This window comes from Dreissena polymorpha, chromosome 2 (assembly GCF_020536995.1).
Source record: "Dreissena polymorpha isolate Duluth1 chromosome 2, UMN_Dpol_1.0, whole genome shotgun sequence".
Classification (NCBI taxonomy): Eukaryota; Metazoa; Mollusca; class Bivalvia; order Myida; family Dreissenidae; genus Dreissena; species Dreissena polymorpha.
This window is the reverse complement of record NC_068356.1, coordinates 29794308-29817173: the sequence shown is the minus strand read 5'-3', so window position 1 is coordinate 29817173 and position 22866 is coordinate 29794308. Positions and strand designations below refer to the sequence as shown.

The 22866-nt window shown below is 34.6% G+C and overlaps 1 protein-coding gene and 1 non-coding gene across 19 annotated transcripts in view; both read right to left on the bottom strand.

Moving 5' to 3' along the window:
* Positions 1 to 1065: 1065 nt before the first annotated feature.
* Trnal-caa (transfer RNA leucine (anticodon CAA)) lies at positions 1066 to 1172 on the bottom strand. Its single transcript has 2 exons — positions 1135 to 1172; positions 1066 to 1111 (listed from the first exon to the last, which is right to left on the bottom strand). It is a non-coding gene; the product is annotated as a tRNA-Leu (tRNA).
* Positions 1173 to 7762: 6590 nt separating this feature from the next.
* Positions 7763 to 22866, bottom strand: part of LOC127866408 (WD repeat domain phosphoinositide-interacting protein 2-like) — a 33615-nt gene continuing 18511 nt past the window's right edge. For 2 of the 18 annotated variants that reach the window (XR_008042985.1, XR_008042997.1), the window contains 2 exons: positions 9750 to 11043; positions 7763 to 9467 (listed from right to left, as the gene is read on the bottom strand). Coding sequence is in view for 2 of the 18 variants with exons in the window: in XM_052406910.1 (XP_052262870.1) it covers positions 21118 to 21248 (131 nt within the window). In the remaining 16 variants the exon portion in view is untranslated. The other 16 variants (XM_052406910.1, XM_052406911.1, XR_008042984.1 and 13 more) reach the window with 15 other exon arrangements.

The following is a 22866-nucleotide window of genomic DNA, read 5'->3' as shown; positions in this document are numbered from 1 at the left end:
CATATATACAATAAAAAAAACAGCAACCGATTTACTTTTCAAGAAAAAGAACTGTACCCAGTATAAGAAATGATACACGGGAATTCTGTTTGCAGCTTATCGTATCATGTGGCGCTTTCCTAAAATATATGGGTCGTGCTCTGTGAAAAGGGGGTTTAATGCATGTGCGTAAAGTGTCGTCCCATATTAGCCTGTGCAGTCCGCTGGGACGCACATGCAATTAAACCCTCTTTTCACAGAGCACGGTCCATAGTCATAGTAGAAATCAGTAAACGTAACCAAGGGAAATGTGGGCGTTTCCGATAAGATAAAAATATAATAAGTCAAAATAAGGTGTCACTAGTTCATATTTAAAGATATTTCGTCAGAATATTTTTAATAAGTAATCATCATTGGAAATTGATACGAATCAACATGATGGCAACGGTGATCGATTCACTAATTTTGAGTGTTTGTCTTGTTGCCGATTAAATTGTTAAAAAATGATTGTTTTTTACATTCTGTTTCGGTCTTCTCTCGTAAAGGACACACTGTTGAAATATAAAAAAAAATGAATCTGAATAGCCCCTGTATACCATTTTGGATAAAAATAAGACTGTTTTAACGATAATTTTGTATTAAATTAGCTATACATAACGATGCGATTGAAATCGAAATCACGTGTCTTGCCGTTGCGTTCACAAATCAAGAAAGTCGTAAAGCTGCGGGTTGTGAAATCGACACTCTGTGGCTTAGCATTTAATGCTTTGCATTGACCTTTAAAATGTATCGACAAAAGTTGTATTCATGTGTGTGTGCTTATTATGTATTTGATTGTGATTTATATTACATTCATAGTCACACATGTGTGGCTAGATAATTAAATGCTTTCCCTTCTATCATAGAAACTATAATATTTCGGTAGTTATGTCTCACATCATCATCATCATCAATCCCTGGTTTGGATTGGTAATTTTGTCGTTTTATACCATTTAATACTTGTATTGATTGTTAAATTTTGTGACTCGCTTTATAAGCTATTCGTTAGAGTGTTCATGCCTGATTAAAATTGAAAGTAAAAAGTTGTGTCAGAAGTGGGATTTGAACCCACGCCCACATACGTGGACCAGAGCACTCTTTATAAAGGAAGACATCCTTGAGTCTGGCGCCTTAGACCACTCGGCCATCCTGACAACTACTAAGTCACTTTGTACAGATTAAATATAACCACTATCAATACATTGATGTAACGCATATATCATGTACATTGAACAGACGAACATTTACAACATTCCATTTCAAAATTACGATAATTATATTATAAGTGTAAACGTATTCGTTTGTAAGAATTAACTCGTTTAGATTAGGCTAATATTATTCGGATAGATAATCATGATTGCATTGCGATGGAACAAACAATAAGCGTATTAGCTATTTCTTATTAAAAATATCATGATTGCATTGCGATTGAACAAACAATAAGCGAATTAGCTATTTCTTTATTAAAAATGAGTTAAAAAAAAGTTTTTTTAGATGAAGATTGAAACCCACGCCAACATACGGAGACCAGAAAACTCAATATATAAAAGAAGATCTGTACGAAATAATGATAAATCTATCTCATTAGGTAGCTCTATATTTTAATCAAAGCGCTGAAAGCACCTATGGCAAGTTGTTCGCTATTGCATAACATTCGGCGCAACTAATTTTCAAAATTAAGTTATTGCTTTGTAAAATCGTAAAACAACCCCCACCCCCGGAAACCCGATCTGATGTGAAAAGTTCGACCTGCTTGGAAAAGTTTCCTATAAATTTGGCTGAATATCGGTAGGGTAAGTAAATCCAGGTCTATATAATTGTTTCTATAATGATAATGCAAAGGAGGTATTATCATGTATGTTAAAAAAATTCAGGTAATTATTATGCAGGATTTATTGACATATGGCTATTTGAAGTCGACGATGCAGGGATTTGTCCCCTACTTAGCACTTTATTTACAAATTTATTTAAAGGTATGCCAGTGAAAAAGTATTTGCACCGAAAATTATATATCAACCAATGTCCTCCGAGTAACAGATCCGCCACGGTTTCTTAAAAAAAATCGTATTGACGGAGAAATTCGACTTTACATTGAACATGTTGATGCAAAATGATATGACCCGGTGCAGTGCCAAAGATGTCAAGATATGACAGGAGTACAGTTCATTTATAAACTTAAAAGCTTACTAATACAGCTGATTTATGCCCACGCGGATGCATTTTAGATCATTTTCATTGAACGTTGGGGTTTCATAATTATATCCGTTCTGAAGTGTAGTTAATTGCCAGCTTATTTGTATCTTTTTTATTGTTTGAAAATCATTGCAAATGGAAGCAATTGATTTATACAGGTAAAAATCATACGTCAGTTAGGCAATCTAAACCTTGAACTAATGTTAACGTTTTGTAAATTGACAAGTTTGAAGTAGAACAAACTGTACACAATACCGTTATATTATTATCACCCGTTCGATTGCTGACGAGTCGGGGAAATTTTTGTAAATTCAACCAACAACTATTCCCCCCAAAGATGTAAAACTAAATTCTGTTATTCAAACCACGAAAGCTAAACACGGAAACCAGCCAATGTTAGCATCATTTTCTACGATTACTCTTACATAATACAAGCGCATTCTGTGCGAGATTACGCAACAGACAAGATCGCGTATTGGACTTTCGACATAGCACTATACCTGTAGTGCGTTCAGTTACAGCGAACGTTCGCTATAGTTCGCGAACGGTCGCGAACGTTCGCTACTGAACGCTCGGTTCGCCGCGAACGTTCGCGAACCGAAGCGAACCCTCTTGGGAGGTAGTTCGCTATAGTTCGCTAGCGAAACCAAGATGGCGGACAAATAAATATGTTGTATTTGTTCAGTGTAACTTCGATATTGTTTCCTTTTTTTTGTAGTACAAAAAAGAATTGAACAATAAACAAAGTGTATATGAGGTTTTGGGGATTCCGATAATGACGCCACGTTTGCGCATCCTCAAATTTTGGCCGTCAACACTGCGGCCATTCTGCTTTTGTTTGCGTTTGATGATCCGCATCGTGATAAGATTTCAATCATATTCGCGACCCTTTTTAAGAACAACAAAACACTCAGAAATTGAAATTCTTTCAGATTAAATAGAATCCAATGAATGAACACAAATAAGGACGAAAACAAACAACAAATTGATTGATTTTATGTAATCAACATAAAGAAACTATTTGAACCTATATGTCCGTAAAAACTTACCTTGTTGCAGATTAACTAAATCCTCTTGATACATGTAAATGTTTTTATTTAATTGTTCACACCAATTTTGACACTCCTTATTTCAGCATGTTTAATTGCCCCTTCATCACAAACCGATTATCTCGATATGATCGGATACTGTCCAGACAATTACTAAGAAAACAGGGTGTCATAAACCCAGGGACCTATATTTGTATGACTCAGTATGGGGTCATTAACCACATGTGTCTGGTCATTAAACACAATTTATGATACCTCCGTGTCATTTCTTGGCATATTAAGCCAAACACTTAACAGTTGCTTTAATAAAACATTTGAACATATTTAAAAAATAGGCGTACATTTGTCCGAAATGGATTAACAGGAACTATTAAGTATGTATATTAACCAGTTTAAACATAACACTTAAGTGTTTTATAATGAAATACATTTAAAATATTGTAGAAATTTACTGCTACACAATTATCGTATTTAACGGGTACCTGCAAATGTAAACTCCGATGTAATAACGTGTAAAGATCGTGCGTTTTTGCAGTGTTCGAAACATCATCGTGAAAACAAGCAATCGCGTTTGATCATAATACGGATATAAAATACTTGGGTAAAATAAATGTATAGATTATGGCATAATAAAATGCCAGATTTGTATCCCTCATTATCACTACAAAAGAGTTTTCAATATAGATGTGCATTCAAAGACAGTTCAATTCGCAAAATATGAAGGTGTTTTTTTCCATTTGAATGCTAAAATTTATTAATATTTTCATTAAATGTAAACGAAACGAAAATTCATTCAATGTAAAAGAAAATTACAACTACATTTGAAGATTGTAATGTATTGCGCTATTTTAGGGCTTTGTTTTATAACTGATTCAATGCACCTCTTACACTAAATTTCGATCGCTAATGAAAAATAACACTATCGCATCCACACCACTTATAATTATAATCAAATTATTATAGGTTTTTTATTTTTGAAATATCTGTTAGATAAGTACTTTCTGTGTTATTAGCGATTTCCGCCATCAACATCGCAATCAATTTTCTGGGAGCCGCCATCTTGAAACGTTCGCGCCGAACTTATCGTTCAATAAGACCGAATCGCAAACGAACCATCATTGGCGAACGTTCGCTGTAACTGAACGCACTACTGATCAACAGTAGTTTTACCCCCCCCCCTCCCCCCGATCTATTAATAGCCTCGAATTCTGAATTACCTGCAACTAGCGAAAATATGTGAACATATGTGATTATGACGAAGCAATAAGTGGACTATTTTAATCATAATTAAATTTAATATACGGTACTCTTCCGCGACCCGTGTAATTCACAAATTGTTGATAGAGAACACGATATTAACCTAGCTTATTTGTTCGCAAGCGAACAAGTAAAAACTGCGGTCATTAACCTTATCAAACATGCTGAGTTTGTTAATATTTTTCGGCATAGCTGTATTAAGCCAGCTTTTCACCTTACCTGACCTTTGTAAGTGCCCAATAAAATTCAAATAAAATTTCCCGCGGCTAGGTACGAATGAATACACTTCATTTATTCCATTGGCTGATTTGAGTATACCACCAGAACATTGGAAACATATCCGCGTCTTTGTAACACTGTTTACTGCATGAAACAATTTTATCTCTAATAAAAAGGCTTAATAGATAGAACAGTTTTACACTCAATTCTCGACATCAATACAGTTTGTGCGTGCACCTTTTATTTTCAGAGGATTGCCAGGGCAAAAGCGTTTATACTTAAATGCTATATTCTCATATAAAGTACTTACTTCCATATTCCTGTCAACACGTTAACATGTAAAAGTATAAAGAGCAGTGGAAGCGAGGCCTCACTTTAATGCATTGCATTTCAACCCGCGAGGTATCGGGTCAATTCGCGACCAGTGTGTGAATGTCAGAGTTTATAAACAGGTCATCAACGGAGTTCGCGGCCAGTAAAATAATCGTTATATAATACAGACGCTATCCGTGAACTAGGTAACCTGGAATTTTCTTTAGACCAGAAATATGTTAAATGAAGATATTCAGCAATGTAATTATGGTATGTCAATAATAGATTCTTAATGTGTTTTCAACAATACAATGATAAATATTTTTTTTTGGATTAATTTAACAATAATTATTCCACCATATTGACTTATGTATTAAGCATGAGCGCGATGATTCTCGATACTGTTAATAATCGAATCGAATCAAATAGCAATGCCCGACAAACCACTAAAACAGGTTTGTTCGAAGAACGCGCCTATAAATACGGATACTTCGCGTGTGACCGGTTGACTCATGTTTTAATTTCACTTCCATTCTTCTTTCGGTAACATCCCGTACTGCGTGTGATGCAGCTAAGAACTGCAAAGAAAAAGACATTCGCTATCCTTGATCTCATTCATTGAACTATCAACGCCGTCTATCTTTTTTAAAGATATTTCTTGTTTAACATAACTGATTAAGGTTTCAGAAGAAATGCTGTCCATAGACATAAATGCCTATTTGTAAAACATTATTTTAGCATTAATTATGATTGTTTAATGTATCAAAAACATTCAATTTAATTTGTTATAGATTACTAGCAGTTCAAATCGTTAAGAATGTCAATCACATCATACTATAGTTAGACTCCAGGTTAGAAATAAACGTAAAAAAGTGTATTAGATTACTAATTAAGATTAAATGTAATAGCTTTTGTTAACATGCTCATAATTTACGTTATAATGATTATTACCCTATCCTGCTTAACGATTCGTGTGTAACAGGTCAAAATCATGTCCACTTTGACTACAAAACGGCCCACAGTTGATTTCGAATTGCGAAAAACCTTGTTCAAGCCGATCATTTACACATCTTGATGTAAGCGAAAGAAATCCTACGCAGTTTCATCAACCATTTACATCATCAATATGTTGTCTTTGTAAATCTCAAAATGTCCATACAATACCATGGAAAGGACGGTGCAATCGCTTCAATTGTTTCTCTGCTTGTATTCTACGATAATTCTTCGGTCTATAAATTACCGTGTTGAGAAGTGGGTCTCACGCGCACACAAAAACACTTTAAACAGTAAAGGGGCCTTTCCACAGATGCTCGTATGTGTTGAAGATTGTCATTAAATGCTTTATATTGATAAATGTAAACATTGGATCTAAAAAGCTCCAGAAAAAAAACAACAAGAATACAATTAATGAAAGAAAAAAAAGGATCCCTCAACTGGGCTCGAATCACTGACCCATGAAGTAAGTCTATCGCTTAGACCACTCGGCCATCCGTGCTCATACAATGAGTGATTAATTTAATGCTTTATATGCAATCCTCGAAGTAGCACAAAATATAACAACAGAACTCTCCAAATTATTCAATCGTTTCGCGTTGCAACGCTTTATAATTTTCAGGTTTTTAAATCGTCAAAAAATGCATATTACGGATACCGGTATTTTAAAGGGGCCTTTTCACAGATTTTGGCATTTTTTAACTTATTCATTAAATGCTTTATATTTATAATTGTAAACATTGGATCGTAAAAGCTCCAGTAAAAAATCAAGAATAAAATTAAAAAAAGGAAAAAAACATTGCCCGGAGCAGGTTTCGAACCAGTGACCCCTGGAGTCCTGCCAGAGTCCTGAAGTAAAAACGCTTTAGCCTACTGAGCTATTACGCCGAGTACACATACTTGACGTATTTTATACCTTATATAAGCAATCTTCGTAGTTTCACAAAATTTAACGACAAAAACAGAACTCTCCAAATTATTCAATCGTTTCGCGTTGCAACGCTTTATAATTTTTAGGTTTTAAAATCGTCAAAAGATGCATATAATGGCTATATTAGACCATGGTAAATGTTCAGTATTACTGTTTCCTCACAAATATCATAACTAAAACGAAAATTTGCGAATCTGAAACAACTTTTTTCAATTATGTCAATTTACCAAAGCGTGAAAAGATCCCTTTAAAGCATGGTAAATGTTCAGTGTTACTGTTTCCTCACAAATATCATAAACACAAGGAACATTTGCGAATCAGAAACCAGGCTTCTCGGTCGTCCTAATAACTTACTTAAATGTAACACTTTCAAACAAAATAAGTATCGTTTTGTTTTGTTCATCGACAATTATTTATAAAACAAGTTGTCTTTAGTTATGTAGGTTTTTCGGCGAGGCAATTAAATACTACTATTTGTTGAGAAGTGCATTTGATACAAAAAAGATTCATTATAGGCCAAGAACCATTGATATGAAGTATATGCTTTACGCAGATGAACATACCGGGAATAATCAGGGACCTATACAACTTTTGTTTGTATAGGTCCCTGAAATAATTAAAACGCTACGTCATGTTACACCTTTAATCCACCAAGTGTCCTTACTATTTATTTGTCACAATCCCGGGCTTATGCCTGTTTTCACTACCTGTAACGTTATTGCAATCTACAGACTTAGGAACATTGTCTATATATTTTTGTATTATCACTAGTTACGTAAGAAGACAATCAAAACATGTAAAATATTATTTATTATACAAACCAAACAGCTAGCCAAAATATACTATACCGAGTGTATGGTGTTTGTTTAAAAGTGGTATTAAAATCACATAACAATAGTCATTCCATTCGCAATGTACAGGTACAATGATGGTTATATACATTTATTGTAAAACCATGTCTTAGATTTAAGGTAGGGTATTGTAAATATTAAAATACGCACGCGGCATTATCCGGTAATCTCTTAAATGACCATGCCGTTCAAACAATATAACAGCTTAAACGTATATACAGCCTCTCTGAATAGTGGAATAAGCAGCAGACTACAACACAGTGTAATAAATAGAAGACGTCGTGTTTATTTGTTTTATTTGACCGGGGATTGCATTCCTCTTTCGTATGAAGAAAACCAACATCACCACACACACGTTTTAGGGACCATCAATTGAACTGTATGACTTACAATATCACATCATTTAATATATGACATCACAAGCAAACACGAACTTTGTGATAAAAATAACCACGAACAAAATATAGTTTTTAGAAAGTAATAGTTTTAATCAATACATTACACTCACGGACTCAGGTGTATTTGCGTTTGTATTCAGAAATTACGTAGATCTAGTAAGAGTTACTAAATTAGCCCACAATAATAAAATGCAATCAAGGCCATGTACATACACCACTATCACATATTTATAACAGGGCGTTTCCAAATTTAAGCCAACTACAACACTTTATTAATCTTAAACAATGCAATGAATAATACACCAACAAATTCATGTATAAAATTATATTTGCTTGTCAAAATGACCAAATGGGTGTGTTACACATTAAAAGAAAGAAACTGCTCATAAAGTCTTATAAGCTTTCACTTTCCATATACAAATTATTGTACAGCTTATTACACCAAACATTTGACATTCTAGCATAAAATTAAGGCCATACAACTCTGACAGAACAGACACATCATTTATAAATAATAATAATGAAACATCTTAAATTACTTGAATTTATGTTACATCACAACATGTATTGCTGGTTTCCAACCTTTGGAACATAAGTAAAGCATACATTCCTTGTAATTAATGGTAACTTTATGCAATCTATTACCAACAAGTTGCAATTTCATTTTCACTTTTTTTTTAGTTGTTTTAACCCCTCACCATTTATTTTTGATTCAATTACATAATGTATACTTTTTTTGTAAATATTTGTTGTTTTATTTCAGAAAATCAAATCAGTTTCTCAATATCAGTAGTCTAAACCAGCCACAACAAAAACAAGCATTTTACAATGGTAAAACAATGCAGCACCATATAGCCTTAATAAGATTTTTTTATGAGAATACAACTGGAAGAGAAAATACCAATGTAATCAAACCTACTAACTATTACCAAAATCTATAATTTAACAAGGGCTGTTTGTAAAACATGCATGCCCCCCATATGAGCTGTCCGTTGTAGTGGCAGCCATCGTGTGAATACGTTTTTTGTCACTGTGACCTTGACCTTTGACCTAGTGACCTGAAAATCAATAGGGGTCATCTGCGAGTCACGATCAATGTACCTATGAAGTGTCATGATCCTAGGCAAAAGCGTTCTTGAGTTATCATCCGAAAATCATTTTACTATTTCCGGTCACCGTGACCTTGACCTTTACCCTTGTGACCTCAAAATCAATAGGGGTCATCTGCGAGTCATGATCAATCTACCTGTAAAGTTTCATGATCTAGGCATATGCGTTCTTGAGTTATCATCCGAAAACCATTTTACTATTTCGGGTCACTGTGACCTTGACCTAGTGACCTCAAAATCAATAGGGGTCATCTGCGAGTCATGATCAATCTACCCATGAAGTTTCATGATCCTAGGCGTATGCATTCTTGAGTTATCATCCGGAAACCATTTTACTATTTCGGGTCACCGTGACCTTGACCTTTGACCTAGTGACCTCAAAATCAATAGGGGTCATCTGCGAGTCATGATCAATCTACCTGTGAAGTTTCATGATCTAGGCGTTTGCGTTCTTGAGTTATCATCCGAAAACCATTTTACTATTTCGGGTCACTGTGACCTTGACCTAGTGACCTCAAAATCAATAGGGGTCATCTGCGAGTCATGATCAATCTACCCATGAAGTTTCATGATCCTAGGCGTATGCATTCTTGAGTTATCATCCGGAAACCATTTTACTATTTCGGGTCACCGTGACCTTGACCTTTGACCTAGTGACCTCAAAATCGATAGGGGTCATCTGCGAGTCATGATCAATCTACCCATGAAGTTTCATGATCCTAGGCGTATGCGTTCTTGAGTTATCATTCAAAAACCATTTTACTATTTCGGGTCACCGTGACCTTGACCTTTGACCTAGTGACCTCAAAATCAATAGGGGTCATCTGCGAGTCATGATCAATGTACCTATGAAGTTTCATGATCCTAGGCCCAAGCGTTCTTGAGTTATCGTCTGACAACCACCTGGTGGACGGACCGACCGACAGACAGACCGACCGACATGAGCGAAGCAATATACCCCCTCTTCTTCGAAGGGGGGCATAAATATTGTAGTTACATTCGAATATAAAACGTAACAGTGCAAATGTGTAAGTAAGTAAAAGTACCAATTAACAAGAAGTACCTCAATTAAATTTGCATGGACTTTCCAATAAAGACTAGACAAGACACTAATATATGGACACTCAGACTACAAATGTTCTCAGTTACAATTTTATCTTTCATATTAGCCAACACAAACGTGTTCAAATGTAAGCAATGTTTTGAATTTACTATTAACTTTTCCAATGAAGATTTAGCTGGCTTTTGTCATTGAGCTTGTTTGTAGTCCTGGTTAAATGGTCTTATACAACCTTGGTCAACAATTAAATAAAGGTCACACCTGTACACTGTAAAGGTGATAGATTAAAAATTTCCCCTCGTGACAAAATGCTTCCTCTATTTATGACATTATATAACACAGATGGAAACTGAATTCTTTACAAGAATACCTTCTGTAAAAAAAGGCTCCTCATGTAATTATTCAGAACCTGTTCCATTGTATTACTGGTAAAACTGTTGTATTGTTTACAACTTAGGCAAACATATTTGTCATTCCATGATCATTTGCTGAATAAGATTGTTTCACAACATAAGATTGCAGTCATTCCACTTTATGAGTCATTGGAGGAAACTCATTATCATCATCCAATCGCAGCGCTTGTAAGCCTGCTCCTGCATTTCCAACGTCATGTCCTGTTGCCCCACCTTCAAATTCTTGAAATGGCTGGGAGTCTGAAAATACAATTCATGTGATTTCAAAATTAGTTTTCCAAGTAAACTTATTAATGTTTCCACATACAAATAGATTAATCAAGTGTCAAAAAGATAGTTTGTTCAGTTAGTCTACAGTTATTAACACACACTATTTGTCCAAGGAAACTGAAAGTATCATTCAACAATGTCATAGTAATTACAACAGAAATATAGACTTATAATTTGCCAACCTAAACTGTGGTTGCAGGGACTTGTTGACAAATTTGCAAAATGTGGAAAAAAAGGTAATTTAATGTATTTTTTTAGGGGCCTTTTCACAGATTTTGGCATGTTTTGAAGTTTGTCATTAAATACTTCATATTGATAAATGTTAACATTGGATATAAAAAGCTAAAGTTAAAAAATCAAGAATAAAATTAAAAAAAGAAAAAAAGGTAACCCTCATCAGGGCTCGAACCACTGACCCCTGGAGTCCTGGAGTAAAAAATCTCACACTTAGACCACTCGGCCATCCTTCCGATACAATGTCAGGTATATTGTATACTTCATATAACCAATCCTCGTAGTTTCACAAAATATAACGACAACAACAGAACTCTCCAAATTTTATTTTTTTTGCATTGCAACGCTTGATAATTTTCTGGTTTTTAAATCGTCAAAAGATGCATATAATGGCTATTTTAGAGCATGGTAAATGTTCAGTATTACTGTTTCCTCACAAATATCATAACTTAATCGAAAATATGCGAATCTGAAACAACTTTTTTCAATTTTGTCAATTTACCCAAACGTAAAAAGGCCCCTTTAAATAAAATAATAAAAATGCAAGAAAGATTTTTTATTAATTGCATACCCTAGGATTCGTAATCAGGACCAAGGTAAAAACAACTGCACCACTTTGGCTTTGAACATTAAAACATATTTTAATCTTATTAAGATGCTTATCCATAATCAGTCAATGTTGTTGTTTTTGTTTTTTAAGTCATAGGAGTAATTTTGAATTGAATGCATCAGTTAAAAAATATCATTTTGTAAAACAGTGAACAAGACCCTGAAACGCATTTCAACAGGTATTTTTCCCTAGTAAAGTAGGCAAACAATAACCATACTATACAAGTAAATTAAATGAATAATGGCAAGGAAAACTCGTATTCATATTGTAATGAAAACTATATGTCTTTTACACAAATTCTCTTAACTTAAACATATTCATTTGGTTAATCAAATGTAATATAATACAAAAGGAGCAATATGATAGCAACAAATAAGTAAAAAGTCTACATAAAAATAATCCAATAGAGTATCAAACTCATTAATTCGGAGCCATTCAAAGAAATGATACTTCATATTTCTTTAACCAACTGTGCTATCATACTTGGTAATTAACCCTGTCCAACCTATGGACTTCTCCTTCTAATGAAGTCAAAATGTAACCATAACAAGATGCGTTTGTGAAACACAATGTCCCCCTATATGACGTTTGACCTTGAAGGATGACCTTGACCTTGACCCTTCACCACTCAAAATGTGCAGCTCCATGATATACACATGCATTTCAAATATAAAATTGCTAGCTTCAATATTGCAGAAGTGACATTACATGAGAAATTTTGACCCATATATTTGACCTTGAAGGATGACCTCGACCTTGACCTTTCACCACTCAAAATGTGCAGCTCCATGAGATACACATGCTTGCCAAATATCAAGTTGCTATCTTCAATATTGCAAAAGTAATCATAAAATAAGCGATTTGGGCCACATATATTTGACCTCTGACCTTGAAGGATGACCTTGACCTTGACCTTTCACCACTCAAAATGTGCAGCTCCATGAGATACACATGCATGCCCAATATAAAGTTGCTATCTTCAATATTGCAAAAGTATTCATAAAATGAGCGATTTTGGCCACATATATTTGACCTCTGACCTTGAAGGATGACCTTGACCTTGACCTTTCACAACTCAAAATGTGCAGCTCCATGAGATACACATGCATGCCAAATATAAAGTTGCTTTATTCAATATAGCAAAATTTATTGCAAAATGTTAAAGTTGGCGCAAACCAACCAACCAACCAACAGACCAACCAACAGAGAGGGCAAAAACAATATGTCCCCCACTACTATAGTGGGGGACATAAAAAGGGCCTTACAAAAAGGGGGCTATAGTTCGCGAACGGTCGCGAACGTTCGCTACTGAACGCTCGGTTCGCCGCGAACGTTCGCGAACCGAAGCGAACCCACTTGGGAGGTAGTTCGCTATAGTTCGTTAGCGAAACCAAGATGGCGGACAAATAAATATGTTGTATTTGTTCAGTGTAACTTCGATATTGTTTCCTTTTTTTGTAGTACAAAAATGAATTGAACAATAAACAAAGTGTATAGGAGGTTTTGGGGATTCCGATAATGACGTCACGTTTGCGCATCCTCAAATTTTTGCCGTCAACACTGCGGCCATTCTGCTATTGTTTGCGTTTGATGATCCGCCTCGTGATAAGATTTCAATCATATTCGCGACCCTTTTTAAGAACAACAAAATACTCAGAAATTGAAATTCTTTCAGATTAAATAGAATCCAATGAATGAACACAAATAAGGACGAAAACAAACAACAAATTGATTGATTTTATGTAATCAACATAAAGAAACTATTTGAACCTATATGTCCGTAAAAACTTACCTTGTTACATATTAACTAAATCCTCTTGATACATGTAAATGTTTTTATTTAATTGTTCACACCAATTTTGACACTCCTTATTTCAGCATTTTTAACCACCCATTGTTTAATTGCCCCTTTGTTCATCACAAACCGATTATCTCGATATGATCGGATACTGTCCAGACAATTACTAAGACAACAGGGTGTCATAAACCCAGGGACCGATATTTGTATGACTCAGTATGGGGTCATTAACCACATGTGTCTGGTCATTAAACACAATTTATGATACCTCCGTGTCATCTCTTGGCATATTAAGCCAAAAACTTAACAGTTGCTTTAATAAAACATTTGAACATATTTAAAAAAAATAGGCGTACATTTGTCCGAAATGGATTAACAGGAACTATTAAGTATATATATTAACCAGTTTAAACATAACACTTAAGTGTTTTATAATGAAAATACATTTAAAATATTGTAGAAATTTACTGCTACACAATTATCGTATTTAACGGGTACCTGCAAATGTAAACTCCGATGTAATAACGTGTAAAGATCGTGCGTTTTTGCAGTGTTCGAAACATCATCGTGCAAACAAGCAATCGCGTTTGATCATAATACGGATATAAAATACTTGGGTAAAATAAATGTATAGATTTATGGTAAAATAAAATGCCAGATTTGTATCGCTCATTATCACTACAAAAGAGTTTTCAATATAGATGAGCATTCAAAGACAGTTCAATTCGCAAAATATGCAGGTGTTTTTTTCCATTTGAATGCTAAAATTTATGAATATTTTCATTAAATGTAAACGAAACGAAAATTCATTCAATGTAAAAGAAAATTACAACTACATTTGAAGATTGTAATGTATTGCGCTATTTTAGGGCTTTGTTTTATAACTGATTCAATGCACCTCTTACACTAAATTTCGATCGCTAATGAAAAATAACACTATCGCATCCACACCACTTATAATTATAATCAAATTATTATAGGTTTTATTTTTTTTTTTTGAAATATCTGTTAGTTAAGTACTTTCTGTGTTATTAGCGATTTCCGCCATCAAAATCGCAATCAATTTTCTGGGAGCCGCCATCTTGAAACGTTCGCGCCGAACTTATCGTTCAATAAGACCGAATCGGAAACGAACCATCATTGGCGAACGTTCGCTGTAACTGAACGCACTACTGTTGATCAACAGTAGTTTTACCCCCCCCCCCCCTTCCCTCCCCCCGATCTATTAATAGCCTCGAATTCTGAATTACCTGCAACTAGCGAAAATATGTGAAAATATGTGATTATGACGAAGCAATAAGTGGACTATTTTAATCATAATTAAAAATTTAATATACGGTACTCTTCCGCGACCCGTGTAATTCACAAATTGTTGATAGAGAACACGATATTAACCTAGCTTATTTGTTCGCAAGCGAACAAGTAAAAACTGCGGTCATTAACCTTATCAAACATGCTGAGTTTGTTAATATTTTTCGGCATAGCTGTATTAAGCCAGCTTTTCACCTTACCTGACCTTTGTAAGTGCCCAATAAAATTCAAATAAAATTTCCCGCGGCTAGGTACGAATGAATACACTTCATTTATTCCATTGGCTGATTTGAGTATACCACCAGAACATTGGAAACATATCCGCGTCTTTGTAACACTGTTTACTGCATGAAACAATTTTATCTCTAATAAAAAGGCTTAATAGATAGAACAGTTTTACACTCAATTCTCGACATCAATACAGTTTGTGCGTGCACCTTTTATTTTCAGAGGATTGCCAGGGCAAAAGCGTTTATACTTAAATGCTATATTCTCATATAAAGTACTTACTTCCATATTCCTGTCAACACGTTAACATGTAAAAGTATAAAGAGCAGTGGAAGCGAGGCTTCACTTTAATGCATTGCATTTCAACCCGCGAGGTATCGGGTCAATTCGCGACCAGTGTGTGAATGTCAGAGTTTATAAACAGGTCATCAACGGAGTTCGCGGCCAGTAAAATAATCGTTATATAATACAGACGCTATCCGTGAACTAGGTAACCTGGAATTTTCTTTAGACCAGAAATATGTTAAATGAAGATATTCAGCAATGTAATTATGGTATGTCAATAATAGATTCTTAATGTGTTTTCAACAATACAATGATAAATATTTTTTTTTATTAATTTAACAATAATTATTCCACCATATTGACTTATGTATTAAGCATGAGCGCGATGATTCTCGATACTGTTAATAATCGAATCGAATCAAATAGCAATGCCCGACAAACCACTAAAACAGGTTTGTTCGAAGAACGCGCCCATAAATACGGATACTTCGCGTGTGACCGGTTGACTCATGTTTTAATTTCACTTCCATTCTTCTTTCGGTAACATCCCGTACTGCGTGTGATGCAGCTAAGAACTGCAAAGAAAAAGACATTCGCTATCCTTGATCTCATTCATTGAACTATCAACGCCGTCTATCTTTTTTAAAGATATTTCTTGTTTAACATAACTGATTAAGGTTTCAGAAGAAATGCTGTCCATAGACATAAATGCCTATTTGTAAAACATTATTTTAGCATTAATTATGATTGTTTAATGTATCAAAAACATTCAATTTAATTTGTTATAGATTACTAGCAGTTCAAATCGTTAAGAATGTCAATCACATCATACTATAGTTAGACTCCAGGTTAGAAATAAACGTAAAAAAGTGTATTAGATTACTAATTAAGATTAAATGTAATAGCTTTTGTTAACATGCTCATAATTTACGTTATAATGATTATTACCCTATCCTGCTTAACGATTCGTGTGTAACAGGTCAAAATCATGTCCACTTTGACTACAAAACGGCCCACAGTTGATTTCGAATTGCGAAAAACCTTGTTCAAGCCGATCATTTACACATCTTGATGTAAGCGAAAGAAATCCTACGCAGTTTCATCAACCATTTACATCATCAATATGTTGTCTTTGTAAATCTCAAAATGTCCATACAATACCATGGAAAGGACGGTGCAATCGCTTCAATTGTTTCTCTGCTTGTATTCTACGATAATTCTTCGGTCTATAAATTACCGTGTTGAGAAGTGGGTCTCACGCGCACACAAAAACACTTTAAACAGTAAAGGGGCCTTTCCACAGATGCTCGTATGTGTTGAAGATTGTCATTAAATGCTTTATATTGATAAATGTAAACATTGGATCTAAAAAGCTCCAGAAAAAAAACAACAAGAATACAATTAATGAAAGAAAAAAAGGATCCCTCAACTGGGCTCGAATCACTGACCCATGAAGTAAGTCTATCGCTTAGACCACTCGGCCATCCGTGCTCATACAATGAGTGATTAATTTAATACTTTATATGCAATCCTCGAAGTATCACAAAATATAACAACAGAACTCTCCAAATTATTCAATCGTTTCGCGTTGCAACGCTTTATAATTTTCAGGTTTTTAAATCGTCAAAAAATGCATATTACGGATACCGGTATTTTAAAGGGGCCTTTTCACAGATTTTGGCATTTTTTAACTTATTCATTAAATGCTTTATATTTATAATTGTAAACATTGGATCGTAAAAGCTCCAGTAAAAAATCAAGAATAAAATTAAAAAAAGGAAAAGAACATTGCCCGGAGCAGGTTTCGAACCAGTGACCCCTGGAGTCCTGCCAGAGTCCTGAAGTAAAAACGCTTTAGCCTACTGAGCTATTACGCCGAGTACACATACTTGACGTATTTTATACCTTATATAAGCAATCTTCGTAGTTTCACAAAATTTAACGCCAAAAACAGAACTCTCCAAATTATTCAATCGTTTCGCGTTGCAACGCTTTATAATTTTTAGGTTTTAAAATCGTCAAAAGATGCATATAATGGCTATATTAGACCATGGTAAATGTTCAGTATTACTGTTTCCTCACAAATATCATAACTAAAACGAAAATTTGCGAATCTGAAACAACTTTTTTCAATTATGTCAATTTACCAAAGCGTGAAAAGATCCCTTTAAAGCATGGTAAATGTTCAGTGTTACTGTTTCCTCACAAATATCATAAACTCAAGGAACATTTGCGAATCAGAAACCAGGCTTCTCGGTCGTCCTAATAACTTACTTAAATGTAACACTTTCAAACAAAATAAGTATCGTTTTGTTTTGTTCATCGACAATTATTTATAAAACAAGTTGTCTTTAGTTATGTAGGTTTTTCGGCGAGGCAATTAAATACTACTATTTGTTGAGAAGTGCATTTGATACAAAAAAGATTCATTATAGGCCAAGAACCATTGATATGAAGTATATGCTTTACGCAGATGAACATACCGGGAATAATCAGGGACCTATACAACTTTTGTTTGTATAGGTCCCTGAAATAATTAAAACGCTACGTCATGTTACACCTTTAATCCACCAAGTGTCCTTACTATTTATTTGTCACAATCCCGGGCTTATGCCTGTTTTCACTACCTGTAACGTTATTGCAATCTACAGACTTAGGAACATTGTCTATATATTTTTGTATTATCACTAGTTACGTAAGAAGACAATCAAAACATGTAAAATATTATTTATTATACAAACCAAACAGCTAGCCAAAATATACTATACCGAGTGTATGGTGTTTGTTTAAAAGTGGTATTAAAATCACATAACAATAGTCATTCCATTCGCAATGTACAGGTACAATGATGGTTATATACATTTATTGTAAAACCATGTCTTAGATTTAAGGTAGGGTATTGTAAATATTAAAATACGCACGCGGCATTATCCGGTAATCTCTTAAATGACCATGCCGTTCAAACAATATAACAGCTTAAACGTATATACAGCCTCTCTGAATAGTGGAATAAGCAGCAGACTACAACACAGTGTAATAAATAGAAGACGTCGTGTTTATTTGTTTTATTTGACCGGGGATTGCATTCCTCTTTCGTATGAAGAAAACCAACATCACCACACACACGTTTTAGGGACCATCAATTGAACTGTATGACTTACAATATCACATCATTTAATATATGACATCACAAGCAAACACGAACTTTGTGATAAAAATAACCACGAACAAAATATAGTTTTTAGAAAGTAATAGTTTTCATCAATACATTACACTCACGGACTCAGGTGTATTTGCGTTTGTATTCAGAAATTACGTAGATCTAGTAAGAGTTACTAAATTAGCCCACAATAATAAAATGCAATCAAGGCCATGTACATACACCACTATCACATATTTATAACAGGGCGTTTCCAAATTTAAGCCAACTACAACACTTTATTAATCTTAAACAATGCAATGAATAATACACCAACAAATTCATGTATAAAATTATATTTGCTTGTCAAAATGACCAAATGGGTGTGTTACACATTAAAAGAAAGAAACTGCTCATAAAGTCTTGTAAGCTTTCACTTTCCATATACAAATTATTGTACAGCTTATTACACCAAACATTTGACATTCTAGCATAAAATTAAGGCCATACAACTCTGACAGAACAGACACATCATTTATAAATAATAATAATGAAACATCTTAAATTACTTGAATTTATGTTACATCACAACATGTATTGCTGGTTTCCAACCTTTGGAACATAAGTAAAGCATACATTCCTTGTAATTAATGGTAACTTTATGCAATCTATTACCAACAAGTTGCAATTTCATTTTCACTTTTTTTTTAGTTGTTTTAACCCCTCACCATTTATTTTTGATTCAATTACATAATGTATACTTTTTTTGTAAATATTTGTTGTTTTATTTCAGAAAATCAAATCAGTTTCTCAATATCAGTAGTCTAAACCAGCCACAACAAAAACAAGCATTTTACAATGGTAAAACAATGCAGCACCATATAGCCTTAATAAGATTTTTTTATGAGAATACAACTGGAAGAGAAAATACCAATGTAATCAAACCTACTAACTATTACCAAAATCTATAATTTTACAAGGGCTGTTTGTAAAACATGCATGCCCCCCATATGAGCTGTCCGTTGTAGTGGCAGCCATCGTGTGAATACGTTTTTTGTCACTGTGACCTTGACCTTTGACCTAGTGACCTGAAAATCAATAGGGGTCATCTGCGAGTCACGATCAATGTACCTATGAAGTGTCATGATCCTAGGCAAAAGCGTTCTTGAGTTATCATCCGAAAATCATTTTACTATTTCCGGTCACCGTGACCTTGACCTTTACCCTTGTGACCTCAAAATCAATAGGGGTCATCTGCGAGTCATGATCAATCTACCTGTGAAGTTTCATGATCTAGGCATATGCGTTCTTGAGTTATCATCCGAAAACCATTTTACTATTTCGGGTCACTGTGACCTTGACCTAGTGACCTCAAAATCAATAGGGGTCATCTGCGAGTCATGATCAATCTACCCATGAAGTTTCATGATCCTAGGCGTATGCATTCTTGAGTTATCATCCGGAAACCATTTTACTATTTCGGGTCACCGTGACCTTGACCTTTGACCTAGTGACCTCAAAATCGATAGGGGTCATCTGCGAGTCATGATCAATCTACCCATGAAGTTTCATGATCCTAGGCGTATGCGTTCTTGAGTTATCATTCAAAAACCATTTTACTATTTCGGGTCACCGTGACCTTGACCTTTGACCTAGTGACCTCAAAATCAATAGGGGTCATCTGCGAGTCATGATCAATGTACCTATGAAGTTTCATGATCCTAGGCCCAAGCGTTCTTGAGTTATCGTCTGACAACCACCTGGTGGACGGACCGACCGACAGACAGACCGACCGACATGAGCGAAGCAATATACCCCCTCTTCTTCGAAGGGGGGCATAAATATTGTAGTTACATTCGAATATAAAACGTAACAGTGCAAATGTGTAAGTAAGTAAAAGTACCAATTAACAAGAAGTACCTCAATTAAATTTGCATGGACTTTCCAATAAAGACTAGACAAGACACTAATATATGGACACTCAGACTACAAATGTTCTCAGTAACAATTTTATCTTTCATATTAGCCAACACAAACGTGTTCAAATGTAAGCAATGTTTTGAATTTACTATTAACTTTTCCAATGAAGATTTAGCTGGCTTTTGTCATTGAGATTGTTTGTAGTCCTGGTTAAATGGTCTTATACAACCTTGGTCAACAATTAAATAAAGGTCACACCTGTACACTGTAAAGGTGATAGATTTAAAATTTCCCCTCGTGACAAAATGCTTCCTCTATTTATGACATTATATAACACAGATGGAAACTGAATTCTTTACAAGAATACCTTCTGTAAAAAAAGGCTCCTCATGTAATTATTCAGAACCTGTTCCATTGTATTACTGGTAAAACTGTTGTATTGTTTACAACTTAGGCAAACATATTTGTCATTCCATGATCATTTGCTGAATAAGATTGTTTCACAACATAAGATTGCAGTCATTCCACTTTATGAGTCATTGGAGGAAACTCATTATCATCATCCAATCGCAGCGCTTGTAAGCCTGCTCCTGCATTTCCAACGTCATGTCCTGTTGCCCCACCTTCAAATTCTTGAAATGGCTGGGAGTCTGAAAATACAATTCATGTGATTTCAAAATTAGTTTTCCAAGTAAACTTATTAATGTTTCCACATACAAATAGATTAATCAAGTGTCAAAAAGATAGTTTGTTCAGTTAGTCTACAGTTATTAACACACACTATTTGTCCAAGGAAACTGAAAGTATCATTCAACAATGTCATAGTAATTACAACAGAAATATAGACTTATAATTTGCCAACCTAAACTGTGGTTGCAGGGACTTGTTGACAAATTTGCAAAATGTGGAAAAAAAGGTAATTTAATGTATTTTTTTAGGGGCCTTTTCACAGATTTTGGCATGTTTTGAAGTTTGTCATTAAATACTTCATATTGATAAATGTTAACATTGGATATAAAAAGCTAAAGTTAAAAAATCAAGAATACAAGAGTTCCGCGGTCGGAGATGACCGCATTGAAGCCGGATTTTTGATTTAAATGACAGGAAAGTACCTAGGTCCAAGCATACCAAAGTTATAACAATTTTAACATTTTAACATTGAAGGTCACAGTGACCTTGACCTTCAAATGAATGACATTGAAATGAGCAGTGGTGATCTTCTAGTACTGGCCAACCTTTATGTCAAGTTTGAAGACTCTAGGTACAAGCATACCAAAGTTATAACATGGAATAAGAACTTTAACATTTTTACCTACCAAAGTTATAAGAACTTTAACATTTTTACATTCAAGGTCACAGTGACCTTGACCTTAGAATGAATGACCTTGAAATGACCAGTGGTCATCTAAGTGTGCTTGCAAACCTTCATGTCAAGTTTGAAGACTCTATGTCCAAGCATACCAAAGTTATAACAATTTTAACATTTTAACATTTAAGGTCACAGTGACCTTGACCTTCAAATGAATGACATTGAAATGACCAGTGGTCATCTTCTAGTACTGGCCAATCTTTATTTCAAGTTTGAAGACTCTAGGTACAAGCATACCAAAGTTATAACATGAAATAAGAACTTTAACATTTTTACATTCAAGGTCACAGTGACCTTGACCTTCAAATGAATGACCTTGAAATGTCCAGTGGTTACTTACTAGTTCTGGCCAACCTTCATGTCAAGTTTCAAGACTCTAGGTCCAAGCATACCAAAGTTATAACAACTTTAACATTTTTACATTCAAGGTCACAGTGACCTTGACCTTCAAATGAATGACCTTGAAATGTCCAGTGGTTACTTACTAGTTCTGGCCAACCTTCATGTCAAGTTTCAAGACTCTAGGTCCAAGCATACCAAAGTTATAACAACTTTAACATTTTTATATTGAAGGTCACAGTGACCTTCACCTTCAAATGAATGACCTTGAAATGACCAGTGGTCATCTGTTAATCCTGGCCAACCTTCATGTCAAGTTTGAAGACTCTAGGTCCAAGCATACCAAAGTTATACCATGAAATAAGAACTTTAACATTTTTACATTCAAGGTCACAGTGACCTTGACCTTCAAATGAATGACCTTGAAATGACCAGTGGTTACTAACTAGTTATGGCCAACCTTCATGTCAAGTTTCAAGACTCTAGGTCCAAGCATACCAAAGTTATAACAACTTTAACATTTTTTATATTGAAGGTCACAGTGACCTTGACCTTCAAAT